This window comes from Hevea brasiliensis, chromosome 10 (assembly GCF_030052815.1).
Source record: "Hevea brasiliensis isolate MT/VB/25A 57/8 chromosome 10, ASM3005281v1, whole genome shotgun sequence".
Classification (NCBI taxonomy): Eukaryota; Viridiplantae; Streptophyta; class Magnoliopsida; order Malpighiales; family Euphorbiaceae; genus Hevea; species Hevea brasiliensis.
Window position 1 is genome coordinate 1,662,495 of NC_079502.1, and position 24,522 is coordinate 1,687,016.

General features: G+C 36.6%; 2 protein-coding genes and 1 pseudogene across 3 annotated transcripts; all 3 read right to left on the reverse strand.

The window, feature by feature from the left end:
* Window positions 1-11,339: 11,339 nt before the first annotated feature.
* Window positions 11,340-15,482, reverse strand: LOC110639146 (GDT1-like protein 4). Its single transcript, XM_021789976.2, has 9 exons — window positions 15,100-15,482; window positions 14,843-14,908; window positions 14,581-14,694; window positions 14,223-14,321; window positions 13,981-14,053; window positions 13,477-13,562; window positions 12,690-12,773; window positions 12,463-12,522; window positions 11,340-11,718 (listed from the first exon to the last, which is right to left on the reverse strand). The coding sequence occupies exons 1-9, from the start codon at window positions 15,178-15,180 to the stop codon at window positions 11,530-11,532; spliced, it is 852 nt and encodes a 283-aa protein (XP_021645668.1). The 5' UTR covers window positions 15,181-15,482; the 3' UTR covers window positions 11,340-11,529.
* Window positions 15,483-16,096: 614 nt separating this feature from the next.
* Window positions 16,097-18,519, reverse strand: LOC110639116 (dephospho-CoA kinase-like; annotated as a pseudogene).
* LOC110639115 (wall-associated receptor kinase-like 1) lies at window positions 16,097-21,489 on the reverse strand. Of its 2 annotated transcripts, XR_002491849.2 has the most exons (4): window positions 20,449-21,489; window positions 18,928-20,261; window positions 17,450-17,593; window positions 16,097-16,942 (listed from the first exon to the last, which is right to left on the reverse strand). XR_002491849.2 is itself a non-coding variant. In XM_021789941.2 (2 exons), the coding sequence occupies exons 1-2, from the start codon at window positions 21,338-21,340 to the stop codon at window positions 19,090-19,092; spliced, it is 2,064 nt and encodes a 687-aa protein (XP_021645633.2). In that variant the 5' UTR covers window positions 21,341-21,376; the 3' UTR covers window positions 18,764-19,089. The 2 variants fall into 2 exon arrangements, 1 of the variants encoding a protein (XP_021645633.2); XM_021789941.2 differs by lacking the exons at window positions 16,097-16,942; window positions 17,450-17,593 and having other exon boundaries at window positions 18,764-20,261; window positions 20,449-21,376.
* Window positions 21,490-24,522: the final 3,033 nt, after the last annotated feature.

Below are 24,522 nucleotides of genomic sequence, written 5' to 3' on the forward strand. Positions count from 1 at the left end.
CCAAGCAGCTATTTTCTAGACTTTCTGAAAACGGTTTGCAGCCTAATGTTTATACATATAGTACAACAATAAAAGGATTTTGCAAAGAAGGATTTCTAGAAGAAGCATTCAAGGTCTTTAGAGGAATGGAAGAAGGTGGATGTTTACCGAATGGTTGCTGCTATAATGTGATCATTCAAGGGCTTCTAAAACATGGAGATGTAACAAAAGCATCACAACTTATTGATGAAATGGTTGATAAGGGATTCTTTGCAGATGCCACAACCACCGAATTGGTAATACGCATAGCACTCAATGATGATCTCATTCTGAAAAAACTTCTAAATCGATTTGAAGGTTCTAAAAGTGTAAATATGAAGTGAGATTTTAACAGTCAATGCCCGATCAACAGATACAAGAGGTCTTTGTTATGTTTTGTGTTATTGGTAGTTGAATCTATTTCAATGTGTGCAATTACCATCCTGCTAGTTAGTTGCTTTTGCTCTATACAAGAAATTGTTTAGGATTAGGCACAAAAGTAATGTTTTTAGATTTCGCATGCACATTAACAGTAATAATTTGTATTAGTGCAACATTGTCCTGAAAGAGTATACTCCAATTTGCTCATTTTGATATTTGAGTCCTTAATTGTAACAATTTGGTACTTATACCTAGTTTTCTTCGGTACTGATCATTTATCGTCAGTTTGCAAAATCAGAATTGACAAGAGCAACAATTTTTCTTATTTCATTGTCATGTCTGAGTTAGAAACATTTCCCCCCCTTGTTATTATCCTATATGAGGCACACAAGGGTTTTCGGAAAAATGGGAGAGGATGGCTGTTTGCCAAATGATTATTCTCATAATCTGATTCTTCAGGAGATTTGTCACGACCCAACCTATGGGCCTGACCGGCACTAGAACCTGGGCCAACTTAAAGCCCCCAAGGCTCGTAGTAAGCCTAACTATTCCTCAAATCCATAACCAGGCCCACAATTTAGGCCCAATATGCATATAAAATAATTTAAATTAAACTATTATAATTATATTTTGAGCCAACTTAACCTAGAAATTTTCAGAAACTGAAATCAGGGGAGCCCAACTCAATCCTGTTACCTCATTTACAAACTGGTTAAATACCATACAAATCTTCCTTTATTAATTTCAAAAATTTAAATTAACACAATTTCTAACAAGGTCCACACTATTACTAACACATGCGGAGTTCTAGATTTTAAATTTAGAAAAGATAGTAAAACAATTAAATAATCGACGTTAAACCTGCGAGGAAGAAAACAGGTTGCTCTGTAAAATAACTCCTCCTGTGGCCTAGAAAAATATTGAACAAGAGTGAGCGTTCGACTCAGAGAGTAAAATATCAATTTTAACCATAATCTCTATAACTATCTAAAGCTAATGCACCATGTAAAGTGAAATGCAACATCAACAATAATTTCACATCATAACAGCAAAAAGGTAATTTGGAGCACTCACGCACCCAGCAATATCAATCATATATATATGGGAGCTGATCCCCTATACAGCTCTCTTAATTCCAACTGTGCCAGCGAAGAACTCAGTTCGGACTTCCACTTAATAACCAAATCGGGGTCCCAGTGAAGAACTCAAGCCGTGTCTACCCCGAAGGACCGGGTCCCAGGGAAGATCTCAAGCCGTGTCTACCCGTCCTATCCATAGTCCACACCACATCACACGCACGCCAACGCACGCACACTGCTCCAAATTACCACAACAACATACATGGCACTTTCACAGTTAAGAATGCAACATAAATCGTGCCTAAAGTTTATTTACATAGATATATGCATATAAGTGATGCATGGGCATGCTTGAACATATAATAATAGTGAAATTACAATTAAAATTAATATTTTACTCACAGTACACCGATGACTATTGTGACTGCTGGATGCAGAAAAATAGCTGATCTCGATCACCTAATAATTAAATTATAAATTTATTAGTACTAAGTTGAGATAAAACTCTAAAGAGGCAATAAACAACCTAATTCATGCCGAAAATCCGACAGAGTTTCCCCTATACCTGGGACCTATCCAACCTGCAAAAAGGCTCAAATAACACTTCTAAATTCTCAATTTCCACAATCACATCTCATCAATATCACATGGCCCCTCCTGGGCCCTCCAAATCAGACAATACTCAAAATCTTAAAAATTACGTTTTAGTCCCTATAATTGACATTTTATAAAAATCTAGTCAAACAAGCTCTAAAAATTCTAAAATTTCGCCCCGCGGTCCTTAATAATATTACAAGACTATTGCAAAAGGAATTATAATTTTTCGATCATCCACGAATATTTTATGAATTTTATTCTAAATCGATATTAGCCGAAAATGAGCGACTTGGAGTTCGGGTTTACCTGTGCCAATTCTGACACCTGGAACGCGTCTAGAACGTCTGAAAATGCTAGGATTGACTATAATATTGACCACATTCTGAGACGGGCCGTCGGGCAGCCGGATCTGGCTGAAAATGCTATCCCGACACCGGTGAGCTATCCTCGCTCCGATCGCACCTAAATTAAGTCCAAATTTTATTAATAATTATCACAAAATTATTTTTAAATTTTAGAAATCGAAAAAGTTCAAAAATCTCACCAAGCGATCTGGACCGTCCGATTAGCGCCTTTTTCAAACGGTGTCCGATCGGAGCGGGACCAGTCCTATCTCGAAGATCTCATCGTCCTGAGTCCATCAGTGGCCTCGGATTTCCGATCAGACGGTCGGATCGCCGGAAAAGTGACCGGAAACCGAGAAACCCATATAATTTTCTTCCAACTTTCCCTTGCCGGTTCTCTTTCCTCCGGCCACCAAACGAGGTGCCACTAGTCTCATCTGAAAGTTCATCATCTTGGGAGTCCGTGGCACTTGAAATCACCGGAAATGGCCGTCGGAGTCGGCTGGGGCGACGCCGCGAAGTCGGGCCCATGTCGCGCGCTCTCCCTCTCTCCTCTCTCCTTCTCTCTCTTCTGCCTTGTCGCCATTCTGTCACCGGCGCTTGTTCCAGACGGGAAGGCCGATGGTACCTCGCCGGCGCTGATGTTGGCCGGTCGGACAAAAATGGGAGGGAGAAAGCGAGGGGGGAGAGTGGAGTCGGGGAGAGAGAAATGGGGTGGGGGAGTGCTGCATTTTTTTCTTTGTTTCTGCAGTTTTTTTTTTTTTTTTTTTTTTCTGGGTTGTTACATTCTTCCCCCCTTAAGAAAAATTCGTCCTCGAATTTTCGAAGAAACAAGAGATATGGAAAATAAAATTATCGGAACAAGTGTAATCATTACTCCTCCAGCTATGCAGAGATTGATAAAACATTTATTCTTCAAACGCTTCATATATTATATATGACATCCTACTGTTCACTGATTCTACTGTAGTGTCCTATTTGTTATCATCTCTTTCTAGAGGGCTTTTATCTTCTAACTATTCATTGACCATTTTTCTGACATTTCGAGTATTCACTATATCTCACTGTTCTTGACTTGATGTCTCATAACTTCAATCAACTTTGGTGCTTACCTCACTTTTATTACGCCCCAACATGTCTCTTGGTGACTTCAGTCATCATTCCTTTATTTTAATAATCTCTGTTTCCCCAATGACATAACTTATGTTCCTTATTCCATGGTATCCTATGAGTAGCTTTCCTGTAGCACCTAAACCAGGCATCTTGTTCGAGATCTTCACTCTTCTTATGACCTCAGTGGTCAATACCTATAAATCTTCTCACTACCATGATATTTCAAAATTTTAATCTCCTTTTGTGTCATTGCTAAAGTACTTAGACCAACCTCTGTCCATCTTATGTAACCAGTCAGGTAGAGTCTCCTCCAAGGGCCAAGCGTATCATTTATCAATATTGGAAAGTGAATTGGGTCTCTCCTTCTAGGTAACAAAAGTGTTTATATTCCCTGACAACTCAATCCATGCGACTTTATCAATTCTCACTCCTTCTCTGGAATGGAAATATCTAGACTTCTTCCTTTAGCTTCTTAGTATGTGGCCTACTTCTGATACATTGGCACTCAGATCGAGGCTCCACTACTCCTTTAATCTATCATCTCATAATAACTTGTTTTAAACATCTCTTAGTGTGTTCCTAGCATATCTATTCCTCCTTATCCTCATCATTATAACTAGCTCTACCGAGCTTTCTTCCTATTCTTTGGATCTTATCCACTTCCTTTTCCTATTTCTACTATTGTTGATATCTTTTCAACTTACTGCACTTATTCCTAAATCTTAATCCTATTTCACCCTTACACCTTTTCCTTCAAGATGTCTATCCCATCATCAACTTTAATTTTCTTTTTATTTCTTAGTCTTATCTTAATTACTAGTTCCATTACTTCGAGAATTCTAACCTTACGATTTACTCCTACCAGCACATTATTCACCTTATGTAACACTTATAATTACCCATAGAAAATTTTTCTTGTATCCCCTTTTTTTTCCAACTTAACTATCAGAACATTATCATTCCCTACCAGCCTTAGTAGAAAATTGCTTATCCTGGATGAATATGAGCCCCAGAAACTATAAGTTCCATCTGAACTAACACGGCTATGGAAAATGTGTGCTATGCCTTAATTCTAAACAAGATACTTCACATGTTCATTCTCCTTAATATAATCACATATACTGCCCATAGCTTTCCAAACTTCAGTCTCCACTTTTCCCATTAGCAACAATTCTATTCACTGTAACTCATTAGTAATTAGCACTTCCTCCAGCTCATAATTTAAAATAGTCACAAGCCTTAGTAGCTAACTCAATTTGACTCATTTTATTACTCTGATCGTCCTTTCATACTTAACACTAGGTATGCACTTACTGTCATTCTCATATCAGGAAATTGTGTATGAATTGGTGCCTACCAAACTCTCAAATAACTAGGTCTCCTTCATTCAGTCTTTGTTCCTTATATAACCCTCTAGAACCAAAAGCACAAGCTAAACTTGAAAAGAAAGAAAAATATCCTCTTATATTTAATTACGCCCGATTGTCCATATAACAACGTTTAACCTATGTTTCTTGGTCTTTCTCTCCAAATTTCATCATCTCCTAGCACAATTGTGCTCTACCCATAATGCATCATCTGCATGAACCCTTTACCGTACCATTGTCCTTCCTGATATAATATTTTATAATTTATTAACTTTACTTATACTCGACCTATGATTCATATCTATCATCATTTATATTGTGCCCTTAACTTTTGTTGATTCCTGAAAGATTTCTCTCGCTAGTAGATTCTTCCAACACTAATTCCACCCTTATCTATGGTCATTAATTTAATCCTTGAACTTTCTAGTGATTTATAACTACCCAGACTTGTCACTTCTCGTTCTACCGCTACTGTTGTTCTGTTGTTATTGCTTCACTGCAAAGTGATTCTATTGGTCACACTAAAAATGTTTGCCTGACATTTATAATGAACCTCTAACTACCTTTTCACTATCTCAAATGTCTAACCTAAAGCCTATGTGTCATTATCTATAATTCTTTCCACTCATCATACCTATTCGATCCCTTAGATTAACTTTTATTCAACTTACTACTTACTAACTTCTTTTTCTCTGCCTAATTAGATAGTCCGCAATATCATCGCACACCTTCTACTTTTTGCTCATTATTATTGTATTCCTCGCCTAATCTTCTTGATACTGTTAACAAGTTAAAAGAATCTTGCCCCCATTACTATCCACTTCACTTTAGAAATAGGGAATAAATAAAGTATGAACCAATCATGTAACTCCATGCTCTATATTTTAGCCCCTGTCACAATCTCAGCTACATCATGCTATGAGTATCACATTCCTAGATTCCATACCTCCATCACTATTCTCACTAATATGGTCCCATTTTGAGTTCTCCATCCTTGTCATTCACCTTGTCAAGAATAACACTTAGCCTACCCTATATCTTAACTTTGTTCCTTTTATTATGCGCCCTTCAGGTTGTCCTTTCATTTATTTCCTTTGTCTTACCCGAAATAGAACTTAATTATTTTATCCCTGGTTCCATTCTTCTTCCTAACATGACAGCTGTACCTGCTAACTATATCTTTCAAAGTCTCTACCACGTTATCACATATCTGTGCTATTCAGATTTGGTCCTTTGACTACTCTAGCTAGTACTTCCACTGGCATTTAGATTCTATTGCATCTGGCACCCATTGTCCAAACCTTCATTCTGCACTTTCTCTATCCATTGGCCTTCTATAATTTATCTTCACTAATTTATTTCTCTTAACACTATTATAATTAGGTTATACTATTGTTTTGAATAATATGAAGTTAGAAAGGAACTTAGGAAATTGCAGTCGTACCTTTATTGTATGATTTCTATTCTTATCCTTTAGCGTACATAATACCCTTACTACCTCGAGAACTGATTCTGCAGTAATTTTATTTATTATTATTATTATTATTTTCCATGTTTACTCAATTAGCCAAAACTTAAGATTTCGGGCACCCAAACCCGTCATCCAATTCAAAGGATTTACATCCATCGTGATCTGATTATATATGATTCCTATAAATGAAACTTGTATCCTCTGCAGGATACCCGAGCCAACTACTCTCTACCACACTCTACAATCCTATCTGGGGTACTATTTTGTTGGTCACCATTATTAGTAATAACTTTCGATCCCTTCTGAAAAGATAGGACTATACCCTAACTTGCTGCAACAAAGTAACTACATTTACCACCTTGCCCAAAACCATGTCAATTTAATGTCTCCTTTATCATATCATAGCTCTGTAAATCATCAATTCATAATTTCGACCTTCTCTAGGTAGTAGGGTTGTACTTTATTCCTTACTGATACACACAAGGTATACTATTCTCACTAAACTCTAAGCAAAACGTCTGTCATACTACAAAAACGATCCAAAATTTCATACTGAAGACTAGATGATCTCACTCTATAAGTGTCACCTTTACTTTGCAACTAGTCCGAAACCTTTGGTCTGATGGCAACTCTTAATGCAACTCTAGCTCATGCTAGGGTAACTGAGTCACTGACTCTAGTTATCACCCAACTGTGACCTTTCAATATTCTAACTCTAGACCCCTAACCAGGAGTTCCCAACTCCTCTGCAGATATAAAACTCTGTTCTGGCATAACTATACCAAAATAGAAGCCATCCGCAAACACCCTCATTATGGAGCACCACGGGGATGCACGCAGCTCTACACAATAATCTCATGTCGGTACTGTAATCTGCAGCTTACAGAGCAGACATCGAGAACATTGTATAGTTACTACGATACATCCTGACAGACTAGGTCTCCTAATTTCTTATCTCTCCTAAATCTTCTATTATCACAAACTTATTCTGACTGGGCCATCTACTGATGACTGCCAGCAGTGGTATCCTCATCCTTATCTAGGGCAATTGTACTTTTAAGACTCACTTTTATGTACTCGTGCTTTACACGAAATGGGCACACCATTTAAACTCATACTGACAAAAATATAGCATTTCTTGGAGTATGTATCCTCATGATAGACCTCACATGTCTACTAACTCTATTTCACATTTCTGTGTACTCCACGAAAATCAAGACACTAATTAAGGCACTTTTATATTTCCTGAGGTATAACGCAGAATCTAGAAACAAAGAATTACAGAAAAAGACGAAACAGAATCCTATACTCCACATGTAACATCCTAACAAGACTCCTTTTTACACTCCCAATTATATTATTTCCCATGAATCTAGAGCCTAAGCTTTGATACCAACTTTGTCATGACCCAACCTATGGGCCGGACCGGCACTAGGACCTGGGCTAGCTTAAAGCCCCCGAGGCCCGTAGTAAGCCTAACTATTCCTCAAATCCATAACCAGGCCCACAATTTAGGCCCAATATGCATATAAAATAATTTAAATTAAACTATTATAATTATATTTTGAGCCAACTTTACCCAGAAATTTTCAGAAACTGAAATCAGGGGAGCCCAGCTCAACCCTGTTACCTCATTTACAAACTGGTTAAATACCATACAAATCTTCCTTTATTAATTTCAAAAATTTAAATTAACACAATTTCTAACAAGGTCCACACTATTACTAACACATGCGGAGTTCTAGATTTTAAATTTAGAAAAGATAGTAAAACAATTAAATAATCGACGTTAAACCTGCGAGGAAGAAAATAGGTTGCTCTGTAAAATAACTCCTCCTGTGGCCTGGAAAAATATTGAATAGGAGTGAGCGTTCGACTCAGAGAGTAAAATATCAATTTTAACCATAATCTCTATAACTATCTAAAGCTAATGCACCATGTAAAGTGAAATGCAACATCAACAATAATTTCACATCATAACAGCAAAAAGGTAATTTGGAGCACTCACGCACCCAGCAATATCAATCATATATATATGGGAGCTGATTCCCTATACAGCTCTCTTAATTCCAACTGTGCCAACGAAGAACTCAGTTCGGACTTCCACTTAATAACCAAATCGGGGTCCCAGCGAAGAACTCAAGCCGTGTCTACCCCGAAGGACCAGGTCCCAGCGAAGATCTCAAGCCGTGTCTACCCGTCCTATCCATAGTCCACACCACATCACACGCACACCAACGCACGCACACTGCTCCAAATTACCACAACAATATACATGGCACTTTCATAGTTAAGAACGCAACATAAATTGTGCCTAAAGTTTATTTACATAGATATATGCATATAAGTGATGCATGGGCATGCTTGAACATATAATAATAGTGAAATTACAATTAAAATTAATATTTTACTCACAGTACACCGATGACTATTGTGGCTGCTGGATGCAGAAAAATAGCTGATCTCGATCACCTAATAATTAAATTATAAATTTATTAGTACTAAGTTGAGATAAAACTCTAAAGAGGCAATAGACAACCTAATTCATACCGAAAATCCGGCAAAGTTTCTCCTATACCTGGGACCTACCCAACCTGCAAAAAGGCTCAAATAACACTTCTAAATTCTCAATTTCCACAATCACATCTCATCAATATCACATGGCCCCTCCTGGGCCCTCCAAATCAGACAATACACAAAATCTTAAAAATTACATTTTAGTCCCTATAATTGACATTTTATAAAAATCTAGTTAAACAAGCTCTAAAAATTTTAAAATTTCGCCCCGCAGTCCTTAATAATATTACAAGACTATTGCAAAAGGAATTATAATTTTTCGATCATCCACGAATATTTTATGAATTTTATTCTAAATCGATATTAGCCGAAAATGAGCGACTTGGAGTTCGGGTTTACCTGTGCCAATTCTGACACCCGGAACGCGTCCAGAACGTCTGAAAATGCTAGGATTGACTGTAATATTGACCACATTCTGAGACGGGCCGTCGGGCAGCCGGATCTGGCTGAAAATGCTATCCCGACACCGGTGAGCTATCCTCGCTCCGATCGCACCTAAATTAAGTCCAAATTTTGTTAATAATTATCACAAAATTATTTTTAAATTTTAGAAATCGAAAAAGTTCAAAAATCCCACCAAGCGATCTGGACCGTTCGATTGGCGCCTTTGTCAAACGGTGTCCGATCGGAGCGGGACCAGTCTTATCTCGAAGATCTCATCGTCCTGAGTCCATCAGTGGCCTCGCGCTCTCCCTCTCTCCTCTCTTTCCTCTCTCCTTCTCTCTCTTTCTGCTGTCTCCTGCTCGCTGCTGCCGTCACCTGGCAGTTGTTCCGGCACGGGGGAAGGCCGACGGTACCTCGCCGGCGCTGATGCTGGCCGGTTGGACGAAAATGGGAGGGAGAAAGCGAGGGGGGAGAGTAGAGTCGGGGAGAGAGAAATGGGGTGGGGGAGTGCTGCGTTTTTTTCTTTGTTTCTGCAGTTTTTTTTTTTTTTTTTCTGGGTTGTTACAAGATTTTGCAGCAAAAGTATTTACCAGGGTCAAAAAGACTTATTAGTGAAATTGTAGATATGGGATGCTCTGGCTCTGCTGATGTCCTGATTGTATAGTTGTTGTCTAGTAATGATGTGTTTTTGAAAAAGTTACTTAGATTTGCTGAAGGTCACTGGGGTGAAAAGGTGAAGTGAAATTTTCTTTTTTAATGCTGCTCCAAGGAAGGCAAGGAATTATATGTAATTTCTACTTTATAAGTTATTCTTACTTTGGTCAGATTTAATTATGAGGAGATGATGCTATCTGCTACTTGCTTTTGGCTGAGTAGAATCCAAGTGAGGCACCAGACTCCTGGAGAACCAATTTGACCATTGATATGGAGTTATCAGGATAAAACTTCGTGGGCTGTTTGGCATTTTCAACCAAAATTCTCATTTTAGGATCACAAAAGTTTTATTCAACAAGCTGTTATCTTGATGTGGTTCATATGGATGGCATAAAGTGCTTTCATTTTTAAGTTTCAAGTCCCTGACTCTTGAAACAGTGGCAAAAGCAGGCAGGGCTTCCTCTGAATTGAAGGAGAATGGCAGCCTCTCCCGAACAACTTATAAGACACATGATCCTTCCTCTTCTTTTACTGATGCATGCCACCTAAGACAGGGTCTAGAAAGCTTGATTGTGATGAAGCCTCTCTTCAAGAGTAGAACCAAGCTGGACTGGCAGAGGCGTACAGAAACCGGAGGGGAAGATTACTCGGTGGAAATATTCTGATTCAATGCGTGTGTCCTCTTGTGAGTGACACCCCGTTTATGCTTTTAGCTTCCTGTCTTGCAGATGCGTATATTGGCTTTTTAAGGACATCTGAGATCGAAGCCAGAAAATTCCATGGGAAATATGCACGGATTTCAGAATGTATCTTTTTCGTGTGTTAAGCTGTCTGCAAATGCAATTGCAGATTGGCTGGATTACAAGAAAAAGGGGGCACGAGGCCTAGTAGCTTAAAATACCCACTTTCATTCACCACACACTTTCCTAAAGAATTTGGCTTTTAATATAGAGCACCTTGTTGATCATTTCGGACTAAAATCAAAATTGTGTAATTTTTCTAGTGGAGGCCTAGTAGTTTAGTGTGTATGTCTGTATATATATAATTTTAATTTTCAATTTTATTATGGGTCAATATAGATTAATTCAATTTTCAGTCTGACTAATAATAAAATATAGAAAGAATTGTACCATAATAATAAACAAAATTTGATTTGATTTGATTTGTTTTAGTTCTCATAGTAACTTTAATTTTTGGCTTTAGCAATTTTTGATTGGATTTAGAGTTTCAAGAATCATGCACTGTTCCTAACTGAATAGTTGTTTCATGATATACCCACTAAGGAATTAGGAGATTAACCATTAGATATCTAGATGAACGTTCATTAATGTCTGCAAATGATAAAAATAGAAGGTTAAACAAAAAACACATTTAAGACATTAATATATACTAATTATACAAAAGAATAAGTAGAACAGTCTGGCGTCAATTAGTAGGTAGAAAACCATTTTCGACAAAACAAAAACTTTAGAACGGAAAAATGAAAACTGCATTGAAGTTAACAAAGACTAAGAAAAGAATCAGGTTAGCCTTCAATATCATCCTTATAGAGGAGGATAGAAATAAGAAGATAAAGAAAAGCCAAGAAAAAGCAAGCCACCAATTGTAGCAACTGTCCCTTGCGAGATCTTAGATGCTAGCATGCTTCCTCCCACAACTGCCAGGGAAGTGCAGATTGTGTGTCCTAATGTAGCCCCCACAGCTACACCAATTGCATTTTTGTGGGTTGCCAGCTGCAAAATTATAAATTCTAGTTTGAGTATTACATTTGACATGTACTGTAAAATTGCAATTTAAAACATAATCTAGGCACCCCAAACACAAGCAAGAAGAAAACAATCACGTTTAGTTTACCACATCATTTCAATATCCAACTGCAGCATTTTCTAGATGAAATCAATCTATATAAAACCAAGCAAACAAGACCTTAAATCTCTTAACTGTATTATCACCCCAGATAAAACTTGCCCATTTTCTCAGCTATGTAGATTCCCATATTTCATCAACAATGTTATATACACTATTAAGACTTGATAAAGGCAGCCTTATCTTGATAATCATATGCTTTTTGACCCTAATGGACTCAGCCAAGGCTCTATATTGAATCACAAGCAGTTTGAGACAAGCATTGCATCCATAGGGCAAAAATCATAGAACTCAACTCAATTAAGCCTTTATCCCAAGAATTTAAGGTCGGCTATATGGATTCTCTTTCTCCATAAATTCAAAAACCACCCCTACCAACCCCCGCACAACAACCCAACACCCCCCCCCCCCCCCAACAAAAAAAAAAAAAAACAAAATAAATAAATAAATAAACTAAGAGAAATAATGCCACAAATCAACAAAATAACAAAAAAAAAAAAAAAGAGAGAGAGAATAAAATCACATAAAGGATAAATGAAGAAATCCAATCAAGCTATCCAGCTATGCTCTTAACAAAGTTATAGAACAAGGAGATAATGAAATTGTCATACAGCAATTGTTGCAATCTGGCTACGATCTCCCCACTCAGCTAGAAAGGTTAATATGAATGACTGCACGACAAAAGAGCATTACTTCAGCAAGATGGTTATTAAAAGACAATCACATAATACCCAAAGGACTGACTACAAAGCGTACAATTATATCAAAATATCAAATAAGAGGCTCCATATTTCATGCAACCAAACTGCTGAAATAAGTCTAGATGCATCAAACGTACCTCCAAAAATATTGGGGTACAAAATCTAGAAAAGAAGCGGCGGAAACTTGTTTTCCCTTGCCCTGCTTCAAGCTTTTCCTCTACCTGAAAACATAATATGCAACTTAGGAATAAAGATCATACCAAACACAAGAAGGGCGACACATAGTCAAAAGAGGAGAGGGGAGGAGATTGAAAAAGTTAATCATCAACAACGATCTAAAGAAAATTTCCCTAAATGGTACGCAAGTAGATAGTAGGAGCCTCAACCTAAAATAATTAGATAAATTAACAACAACAAAAACAACAAGGTTAAGCATTTGATAAAAAGAGAAAAAAGCATAAGAATGGTTAGGTATTGATGCTAAAACAACACTCCTTGTGAAGGAGAAACATTAGAGAAAATGGAAACAGTAATGTTTTACAAAAATGAAGATATAGACCAGATGGTTTAAGATGACCAGCTTTGCAAGTTCACTGGCTAATCCAATAATCACACCTATCTAACAGGGAAAGGCTAACAGCCTACCATAATCATTATGCAGCAAAAACTTTCACGCAACAGATAAATAAGATGAAGCAAGTGATAAAATTAGAAGTAGTAAACCCAAAATCTTCCATGTCTGAAAAGAAATCGAAAGCTTGAAATGGAAGCCAGTGTTTAAACCAAGTTATAATACAATCTCTCTTTTTGTTTAAAAGATAATTGCAATACAGTAAAATATGCAGACATGGAACAAAAATAGATAAGTTTTGCACAATTTGATATATGAAAATGAATAAAAAATTGAGAATGGGAAAAACATACTTCTTCCATTTCTTTTTTCTGGGATGATTTTGAATCTGATCTCCAGGCAATGTAAAGTAATCGCAGCCCAAAAAATGCATAAAGGACTGCATAAGAAAAGAAGATACCAAGGTCAAGTATTAATCATTCCATCCACTAATATATGCATATTTGCATAATGCCCAGTCTAATGCATCTGAGCTTCTTTTATTTTTTATTTTTTATTTTTTGGCATTAGTACTTATAAAAAAATCTCCTGCCAAAATCAATTTGACCAAGTTATATTTAGAAAAAATTTAAAATCTCCCCCCCCCCCCCAAAAAAAAAAAAAAAAAAAAAAGATTGCAGTCAAATTGTAATGCATGGGTTTTATAGAATGATTTGCTAGTTACGGACTACTTGGTATCTAGAACATGGAAAACATTCTATAGGGATCAAGAAAGGGGCAGAGAGAGAGAGAGAGAGAGAGAGAGAGAGTATGGGAGCTAAGAGACGATTAAAATATCTAATGTATATTTTATGTACCTGTGGCAGCACTATTTGTATGCTTTCTTGATATCAAATTTGGCACAATCCTACCTAATCCAGTAGAAAGTACCTAATTAACGCATTCAACAACATTAAGCTTCATAAAGTTGTCATTCAGTTAAAATGCCATGTGAATGCATTGCATTATCAAAAACTAAACACACGAGGGACCACTAAAGGAAAAAACATTATTCTTTCAATCAAAGTTGAAACAAAAATGAAACAGATGGATAACTTACTGTCATAACAATCAAGGCAGTCAGAGCACCAGACAAGACAATCGACTTGGGATGGCGCATTGCCATGAGAGCTGCTATTATAAAAGTCTCATCCCCAATCTAGCAACACAATTATAATAAAAAGAAACATATATCAGACTAGTGAACAGCAAAATTTATGCTGGCCCAACTCTTTAAAGTCATTATTCACAATGTTATTAATGCAGGTGCAAGATCACATTTTTCCCCTTCCCCTTTTTTTGACAATGGCCTAACGATAACACTAGATATTATTGAGGGAGAATCATGACTTTCATTTTTAGTAACAACACGTTCAAAAAGCAGAAGTTTGCAGTTTGTTATCTAAGAGAACACAAACCTCGCTGACGATAATCATGGACAAGCTCGCAATAAATGCATCAAAAATTCCAAGACCAGAGTCCACTTGAAGTCCAAGACCAACAGAATTGATGTCAAGGTCATTGGCAAGTATCTGCATTTGCAAATCCAATATATAATAAGCATTTCCCCAAACCTAAGAACAGCAGAGAAACTAAAGCACATAATTCACTAAAAAAATTTCTGCAAGCAATCCAAAAGGCATCAACTTTTCCAAATAAATAAACAAAGAATTAACTCACCATGCCACGGCGGCCCAGATCAAGCGATACAGATGATTTTTCCTTCTCATTTTCCTCCACAGATTCCTAAAACCCATTAAAAAAATTGAAGCTTTGAATAAAATAATTAGAATTCTACAATAACTGAATCTGAAATCATATAATTCGCTCCTACAACAAACAGCAATAATATCTACCAGAAACATTATTTCCAAATAAAATTATGCTTCCAAACAAGAATAAATACAACGCAAAAAAACAGCAGTAGAGTAATATACCTGAGCAGCGATGCAAGGAAGAGCCAGAAGTAGGAAGAATGAAAGAAGGAGAAGTCTAGGGCAAGACCGAAACCCCATCATAAGAAAGAACAGAAGGTGAAGCGGATGCCTAAGCCTGTGTTTGGCGAGAGAGAAAAGCAGGGGAGATTAAAGGGGTTAATTTTTTCGGGAAAGTGGATCAGAAAGGAAGAAAGGAGATAAAGGAGATGGAAATGACAATCCAAATACAGCTTTACAGGGATTGAAAGGTACAGTTGTGAAGTAATGAGATCTAAGAAAAAAAGAAATGGAAAGAGAGAGATCTCTTGCGAAGACTGAAGATCCCCAGAGGAAATAAGGAGTCGGAGAGATTGTGCAATACAATACGAATTGCGCGTGAGATGTATTACCATAAAAGTTTTCACTTTTGTCCCACTACTCTTTTGGATATTACACACTTCCCCTTTCTCTTGTTGAAACCAACTAATAATAATAATAATAAAAGAATAGAATCAATTAGCCTGGCCATGGGACCCGTTCCGGTTCAAATCCTATGGTCTAAATTTTTCTTCTCAAATTTTTTTTTTAATTTTTTAAATGAAAAAAATTTGATTCAGACCGAAATTAAATAATTAAATTTTGATTTAATTTTAGTTCAATTCAAATTAAACACAAATTTGATGGATTTTAATTCGATTCCAATTCCCAATTAGACCTTAGCGAGGTCTAAAAACAAGGGGTGGAAAACAGGTTTAGATTACATTTTTATTTTTATTTTTATTTGTAAATTACCGCTAATCCTTTCAGTTTTAAAGATTTAACTTCAAGAGCAGCATCCTACACCAACCAATAAAGAGGGTACTTAATTGAAGCTAATTTCAGAAGTTCCAAATAGAGAAAATTTATATTTATTTGTCATACATTAAGAGTTCACTGCATCTCTTATGCTGGATTAGGTGAAACTTTGATTAGCTTGTAGTTGTCATATTAAACTTGGTTTCATGATCAAGCACCCCAATTTGCAAAGTTAAAATGATTACCATTAAGAGTGCTTATCTCAAAGTACATAAAACTCGTTCCATAAAATGAAATGAAGTTACAAGTATAAATAGCTTGTCTCTGCAGACGAATGGTGCCTGGTGTAGCAGCTTTGCAATGAATATGGGCAATTTGGCAGACGTTCTGCAGTCCAAGCAGAGGTAAGGGAACCACGCCACAGATTGGCTCCCAAACCAAGCTCTTTCTCTGTCTATGGGGGTTCCTGTTCTGCATTCCTCTACTCGGTGAATCCCAGGTCTTCTTTCTATTGATGGTGTTGGGATAGCTTACCCATCTTCTGTAGTTGGTGCAGTGCCCTTTTATTATCCAAAAAAACGAGCATGAAATACTTCCAAGTTCTACAAGTTTGAAAATTTTCCTTTATAATATCCCGTGAACATTTTTGCATGCAACAACTGCAACTACAGTGGAAATAAGGGCAATCAAGGCACCTTGTCTTGAAAGCCAGAATTCAGACCATGTCAGAGGCCTAGTTACCTGGAATAATACCTGCTGGAACTGTTCCTTCAAGTCCTCTAATGAACCAGTGTTATCAATAACAATGTCAGCCTTGGACCTTTTCAAATCCAGGGCCATCTGTGCATTTATCCTATTTCTGGCATCCGCCTCCGAGGATCCATCCCTTCCCATAAGCCGCTGAAGCTGTGTTTCAGTATCAACCCATACAACAACATCTGGCTTTGTCCATTTATCCATCTTGGTCTCAAACAACAATGGGATGTCAAGGACAATTACATTACACCCCTTCAACCACAGCTTGAAAACTTACCAAAAGATACCAGAAGAAATATAAGGAGCCAAAAGCCTGCAAGAATGTAAGAGCCAAAGTTAAGAAGTGAAATATGCAACTCTGTGACAATTGTCTAGTGCAGCTCTCTTGCAATGCATTGTTAAGGATAGCTAGAGAGATTAAGACAAAATCAATATTGCTCTGGTAACCAATATTTGAGAATAATTATATCAACAAGATTTGACCTGTAAGAAGTCAAAAGTTGCACATACTAGAACCTTTCCAGAATTCTCCAGAAATTTGATCTTTCTTTTCCTTGGCATATTAGCATTAGAAGGTATAATTCTAAAATATTCAGACCAGCCATAATGACATGCAAAAATTGAGATGCTTAATTACATTAAATAACCACAATTTTGATGAGTCATGGGCATTAAAAATTTTAAAGTAGTTTTATCAATTTATTAGATCACCAATTGATTCAATTCACATTCCTTATAATGCTGATGTCATAGGCATAAAATATTACTGAAAAAAAAAATATATTCATCAAAAACACACAAGCATCACAACTATCAGTACCGATTAAGAAGTTAACGTTTTGCAGGATCAGAGAACACTATCTGACCGAGCTTTGGCCTATCCACTTCCCCATTAGCTTCTAAAATATCCTCTCCAAACGCTGCAACAACCTCATTATAACCACCTGTCTTTCTTTAGAACATCCTGCAGAGTGTACCAGTCTCTTCAGGAAAGATGCGAAGGAATACAAAAAAAACTTCCAGTGGAAAATAAAAAATGCATCAATAAGAAAGATTTAACACTAATGTTACCATGCTGTGATATTGCCATAAACTTCTAAAAATTTCAGTGACCAGGTGACACTATTTAGTAGACTGGTTTTGATTTTCAATAACCTATCATTTCAATGATCAAATGCGAATTAAAGTTCATTCAGTTAACCGAGTAGAACCCTTTGAAATATTCAGTGAAAACAAGTTGCTTAATATATAAAAAATATAGCACTATCACTGTAACAATGAAATTCCTCAGATTGACATCATTATCACCACCACCATCGCACTCTTAGCACCCATAACACTGCAAGCCATGCATTTTTTTTTTCTCATTTGGCTCCGACAGGACTCAATCGACTCCAATACCACTGAGAGCATTGGTAAAGCATGCATAACTGTTATATCTATCTAGGACTTCGAATCAAATCCAAGCAACTTAAAATAAAAACTGAAAAAAACCAGAGTTAAAGCATTCAAATTTCCACAACATCTACAACAATTAGAACATGATAACAACAAAACTAGGCAAGTTCAAAATTAAAACATTCGCATTCTCAATTCCAACTGAGTCAGGTCATTCGTTAAATCGATAAGGAAAAAAAAAAGAATCCTTCTGATTGCTATGGAGAAGAAAAAGGGGCATACGCGAGCGACGAGATCGGCATCAACAACGGGAATTCCATGGGATTTGAAAAGCTCGGAGACCGTACTCTTCCCTGACGCTATTCCACCAGTCAATCCCACCATTCTCATTTTCACTGTTGCTGAGATGCTCCTTTTGCCCTTATCCCGAATTGAATCAAAGTATCGAAAACGAGTAAAGCAAATCGGAGCTGGAAGGATTTCACAGTACATAATCGAACTAGAGCTGCCTGCTACATATCAACATTGAAGGAGTAGGCCAGTGGGAAGTGAGCTTGAGACTTTGATGGAGTCAGAGAGACAAGGCGGTTAAGACCCGTTGATGCCCGGGCCGAACATGAAATCATGGATTATGAAGGTTTGACCCGACCTAAGCCCGTTAAATAAAAACTATGAAGTTTTCTTTTTTTTTTTTTAACTAACTATGAAGTTAATTTTAAAAAAAAAAAATTCAGGAAGCCATCAAAAGAGCACCCCATGCCATTATAGTGAATACATATCAATGGTAAGAATATAATCATTGTATATATAATGATTATATAACATAATTTCACTTATCAGAAGCTTTAAAAAAAAAGCACAATGTCAACTAAAAACACTGAGAAATTATATAAAAACAACCTGACTCTTATCAATGAGCAATGGCTAGTGATAATAGAGTCGTAATTCTTCTATCTCGTAAACACATTGGCTTGGAACATTCAATATACTGCACATGCCAAATTAAGACCAGCAGTTCTCATCCTTAATATGATCCTCCAGCCAATTTGGGATAGTTAGAATCTAGATGCAGACAGTTCCCATCTCTTCGGAAATGGCAACATCATCTTCTCCAAATTTGCTGTCTGTTTCACTAGTACTACTGTCCTCTTCATCTCTCACTAGATGTTCTTGGTCAATCTCTAAGCAGTGCTGTGATTTGATCATTCCATCCAGTTCCATTGCTACCTCCCTCATTGAAGGCCTATTCTTAGCATTAGACCTCACGCATTTCATGGCAAGCTCTGCAACTGCATTAGCAAGCTCTGGCTTTGCTTCTCTTGCAACTCGAGGATCTAAAATTTTATGCAGGCAATTCTCCTCTGCCAATGAAACGAAATGTGCTACAAGATTTTTCTCATCCTCAGCTCTAGTAGAAGAGATGGGTTTTTCTCCACTCAAGAGCTCTATTAGCACAACCCCAAAGCTGTACACATCACTTTTGTCTGTGAATTGGCTTGTGTAGAAGTATTCAGGATCCAAGTACCCAAATGTTCCCTGAACTATAGTGGTTATGTGGGTTTTGTCATATGAGATCAATCTTGAAGTCCCGAAATCTGATACTTTTGCGCTGTATTTATCATCAAGGAGTATGTTTGAAGATTTGATATCTCTATGGAAGATTGGAAATGAAGCTGCAGAATGCATGTATGCTACTGCTCCAGCTACTTCACTTGCAATTCTGAAACGATCCTCCCATGGAAGTGATGATTCTTGGTCTTGCGCATGAATATGTTGGGAAAGGGTTCCATTAGAAATGAACTCATAAACCAGTAATGGAAATTCACTTTCTAAACAACAGCCAAGAAACTTCACTATGTTTCGATGATTTATCTGGGATAGAATGACAACCTCATTTATAAATTGTTCAATTTCTCTTCTGTCAATAGTTTTTGATCTTTTAACAGCAACTATGCTACCGTCTGGTAGCATCCCCTTGTAAACAGTGCCAAAGCCTCCCTGACCGAGAAATCTACTCTGGTTGTAGTTGTCGGTTGCTCTCTGCAGCTCCTCTGCAGTAAATAATTTGGCCTTTTCACTACTTCCATAAGATGATAGTCGCTGTTGCAACAACAAGCCACCATTTTGCACGAACAATCTGGCTTTTCGAATTCTGTATCTTCTTTTCTTCAAGAATTGATATAACTTATAGGCGAAAATAAACAAACACAGCAGTCCCACGCCAATGCCCACACCTAAAGCAAAATCATGGTTAATTTAGTACCACTACCATCTTATAATGCAAAGCCAGAGATTATATATATATATATATACACACACCAATGAGCTTTGGCTCAGGTGGCTTTAAATCAAGGATGATCGACCAACTAGGCAATAACTAACACACCTAATATTTTTTTGCATTTAAACAAAAAGACAAACCTAATACTGCAACCAGTTTGGTAGGGAACTTTTTATTTTGTACTCTGCAATAGATATCTTCTGCTCCTCCAACTGGAACAGATCCATTAGCATAGAGGCAAGAGAAATTCCCTAAATTTGTTGAATTCCCTGGATTTGCTGAATTCCTCGGATTTGCTGAATTCCCCGCATTTATCAAATGATTCTCGTTTGCAAGTGGAACCAGAATAGGTGTGAAGGGATAGATATTGCCTTCCTGTGACAACTTGTTGGCCTCCAGCACGCTTGCTTCATCAACCCCAAACCTCTGTGCAATCGATGAAATCGTCTCACCCCACGTCACTGTATAAACCAGCAAGGAGATCACCCCTTCTGCTGTTTGATTTGTACTCGGGCATGCGCATCTTAGTGGAACCGTAAGCTTCGATCCCACGCTAAGATCTGGTCTAGCAGATAATTGTGAATTTTGATCCATAATTGCCTGACAAGTAGTAAGGCCTTGATAAGTATTATTGGCTACTGTGAAAAATGTCTCGCTTTGATCTTGAATAAAATAAGAAGTATTATGCTGGTAGAAGCCCTGAGCACATGAACAAGAAACAGGAACTATGGTCGATTTCTCTGAGGGAAATGTGAATATGGATGATACGTTGTTGATCAAGGCTATACTCGAGGCTTCCGAACCTAAAAGATTAGAAATGGTGATGGGGGAGTCGTAGGGACGGCGGGAGAATAAGGTTAAAAAGGACTGGCATGGAATTTGATTTCCATTGCAAACATACCCTTTTGATATAGAAGAATTTTTACTGCAGTCGAGCGACAGAGTACTGATATATTCTTGTTGGCAGTCTGATGACTGGAGGATTAGAAACAGGATGAAGATTGAGAAGCTGCAGAATGACGATAGCCCCATGGAATTGAGTTCCTGAGCAAAAGTTCAATTTTATCAGCTATACAAACACTTGTATCACCAGCTGAATTATAATCTGGCTGGACGGGCAACTGGAATGGAATTTTTATGCTGCATTCCTAAAGATGGAGTCAACTTAACACATGCATTAGTCATTACAGCCCTCATCTTGGACTTTCTAACATAAAAGGAAGGTTCCAATACAATACAAGGAAAAGTAGATCGCTTCAAAAGTCAAATCAAAATTTCATTTCAATTTCAAGCAATTCTGTTCCCATCTCGATCAAAGCTTTAAAATCCAAAGAACATAGCCTAACATCCTTGATAAAACGGTTGACATGGTGAGATATTCGTCTTTGCGCTAGGTTTTTTTACTACAAAGCTAGCAATATATTACCCATCATGTTCCTTGCACTACTCTATGGATTAACCGTTGACTTTTAATATCTATTATCTAGAAAGTAGATTTATGAACATCTAATGAGGTAGCTAGATTTCAAACGTCAATCTACAGGAACTAATAATTTAATATTTAAAAGTAAATTGAAATTATTAATATTTATTCTTTACTATTTTTTGTAATGACTATTTATTGTCCTAAAATAGTCTAAGAGGGGGGTGAATTGGACTTTAATAATTTTTCGGCCCTTGCTTATAGCCTAATAAAAAATTGTGTCTTTGTTCAATTAGTTGCTCCTTTATATATATATAATGAAAGTGAAATGTGTTTTAAGAAAGTGTCCCTAAATTGCAATTCAAGCTTCAAGCAATATTTATAGCAATTTTTTACATAACATGCATTACAAAGTATTCAACTAATTTCTCAACCTACTCAATATATCTTCAAGTATATCAACTCAATCCATTCAATCAACATTCAATATCATACATAGAAATTAAATTACACAAAAGTAAAGAGATTAAGATTAGAGAAGTCAAACACAATGATTTTTATAGTGGTTCGGCTTAACTAGCCTACATTCACTCTCTCAAAGAACCCTCTTTGAGTCTTCTCTCAACTATTTGCTCTTTTAAAGGCAAGAGACCAAAAGCCCTTTGCAACTTTTTCAACACCAAGCTTTTACCAAGGTAGTTTGAACCCTTAGACAAGTGCTATCTTAAGTACTCACACTCTCAAGCTTCAACAGGTGCTTGTACAACCTCTCTTAAATGCAATTTAATGTTTTAACACTCACTCTCACTCAATACAAATCAAACTATAAAGAAGAGATGAGTTGATTTGCCAATGGTAGCTCAAACACTTTAAAGCTCTTGAATGAAAATAATAAATGAAAAATCAAGATTGGAGTGCAATTTTAAGCTTTCATCTAATGTAAAATGAAGTAAAGAAGGTGTACTTATAGTCCCAAATCATTTTAAACTGTTTGAAACCTTTTTGGAACATTATACACTCTGTTCTAGGCAAAATAGCTGTTATTTTGTCTTTTTATACGAAGTTGAGCAACTCTGGTCATTTAGCAAACTAATGAAATTTTTTACGACAGTAGTAAACTAGTTAGCAAACTAATGTTTTAGCTAACACATTAACAAACTAATATTTTAGCAAACAAGTTAGCAAACTAATTTACTATATGCCTGTTTCAAATTGTAATATTTAAAAATCTAATTTAGACCTTAAAAAAAAATATTCCAATAGCAATATCTAAGGTTATGATCAGAGAAAAATTTATAAAATAATTAAAAGAAATTTAAATTTTGAGCTCCAATTGACTAAAACTTTCATCTATTCTTTTTACATAAGTCCTAAGACTCAATTCCTAACTCTATGACTTTTATACCTTTACTTCTAGTCTTAGCTTTCATAATCTTGTTCTTTCTCAACTTGGACTCATTTTGAAATGCCTTTGAGTGGTCTTCCTCCTTAAATGTAACCTCAAAGATTCTTCATGAGTAAGAGAAAGAATATACACATCACTTAAAATTGAGTTAGATAGATTCTAGTTGAGTTTTATTATCATCAAAATCAATGCTCATTTTGAGCTACACAGGGTCAATAATCTCCTTCTTTTTTATGATTACAAAACTCAATTGAATCATCAATAAAAAATAAATAAAAGTGTACGTGCGTAAGTTTATGTATAACCAAGCATGTTAGTATGCGGAAATTACTCCCCCTAAATGTATGCACACAAGTTTAAAAATAAAACTATTAATAGCTATACAAAACTCCCCCTGAATTTATGCTACAAAACATGTTCATAAGATATCCACAATTTCAATATACAAAATGTTAAACTTAATAGTTTGCACACATAAGCCACAATAGTTTTCATACACACTTCTAAATCATAAGCATACTTCTATTTTCAAAATATAAGCACACATCCATTTTTCAAAAACAAAAGCACACATCCATTCCATTCTCCCCCTTTTTGTCATCATCCAAAAAGGAAACAGGAGATATTAATCCAAAAAGAATTAAGTTAGCACAAACTGAAAATCAGTAAAGTAAATAGTAGCAAACTGAAAAACCATTGAAGCAACAGTAGTAAACATATTAGTAAACTAAAAAAGCAAATCATTTTCTAAACATTAAGCCTTTTGCTCCTTTGAATAGCTTTGGAAAGCACCATCTTCTTCTTAGAGGGTTTAGCAGCAAGTGGCAGAGAAACTTGGTCAGCCAAAGGCTCATGCTCCTGTAACTCATCCTCTTCAGATGGGGTTTGAAGGGCAGTAGCTAGAGTCTGGTATGGATTGGACACCATAGACTTAACTCTTTTTCTGCTCTTCTTAGCCTGAGATGCTTTAGTTGCAGAAGGTTTAGGTAGAGCACTCTCCTGCTGATCCCTTGGAGAGTCTTCCTTCTTTTGTGTAGACTCAACTGCAGGTTCTACAGTTGGCTCAACTACAGGTTCTCCCACCTGTTCACTAACATGCTCAACAACAGGTTCAATTGCAGGTTCGACAACCTATTCACTCTCATGTTCTACAGCAGCAGTAGACTCACCAAGCCCAGTACCTCCACACTCAACATTATCATGATAAAAAACAGGATCATCATGAGTAGAAGGGTCACCTGCAGGTACATCAGTCTCAACTTTGGTTGTGAAACTAGTTTCCTGTGCCTGCTTAAGATCTGCAATCTGTTTCTTTAACTCTTCATTTTGAGTAAGTAAATGACTTACTTTGTAATGAACAATATCCATAAATTTTCTCAGAAGTTC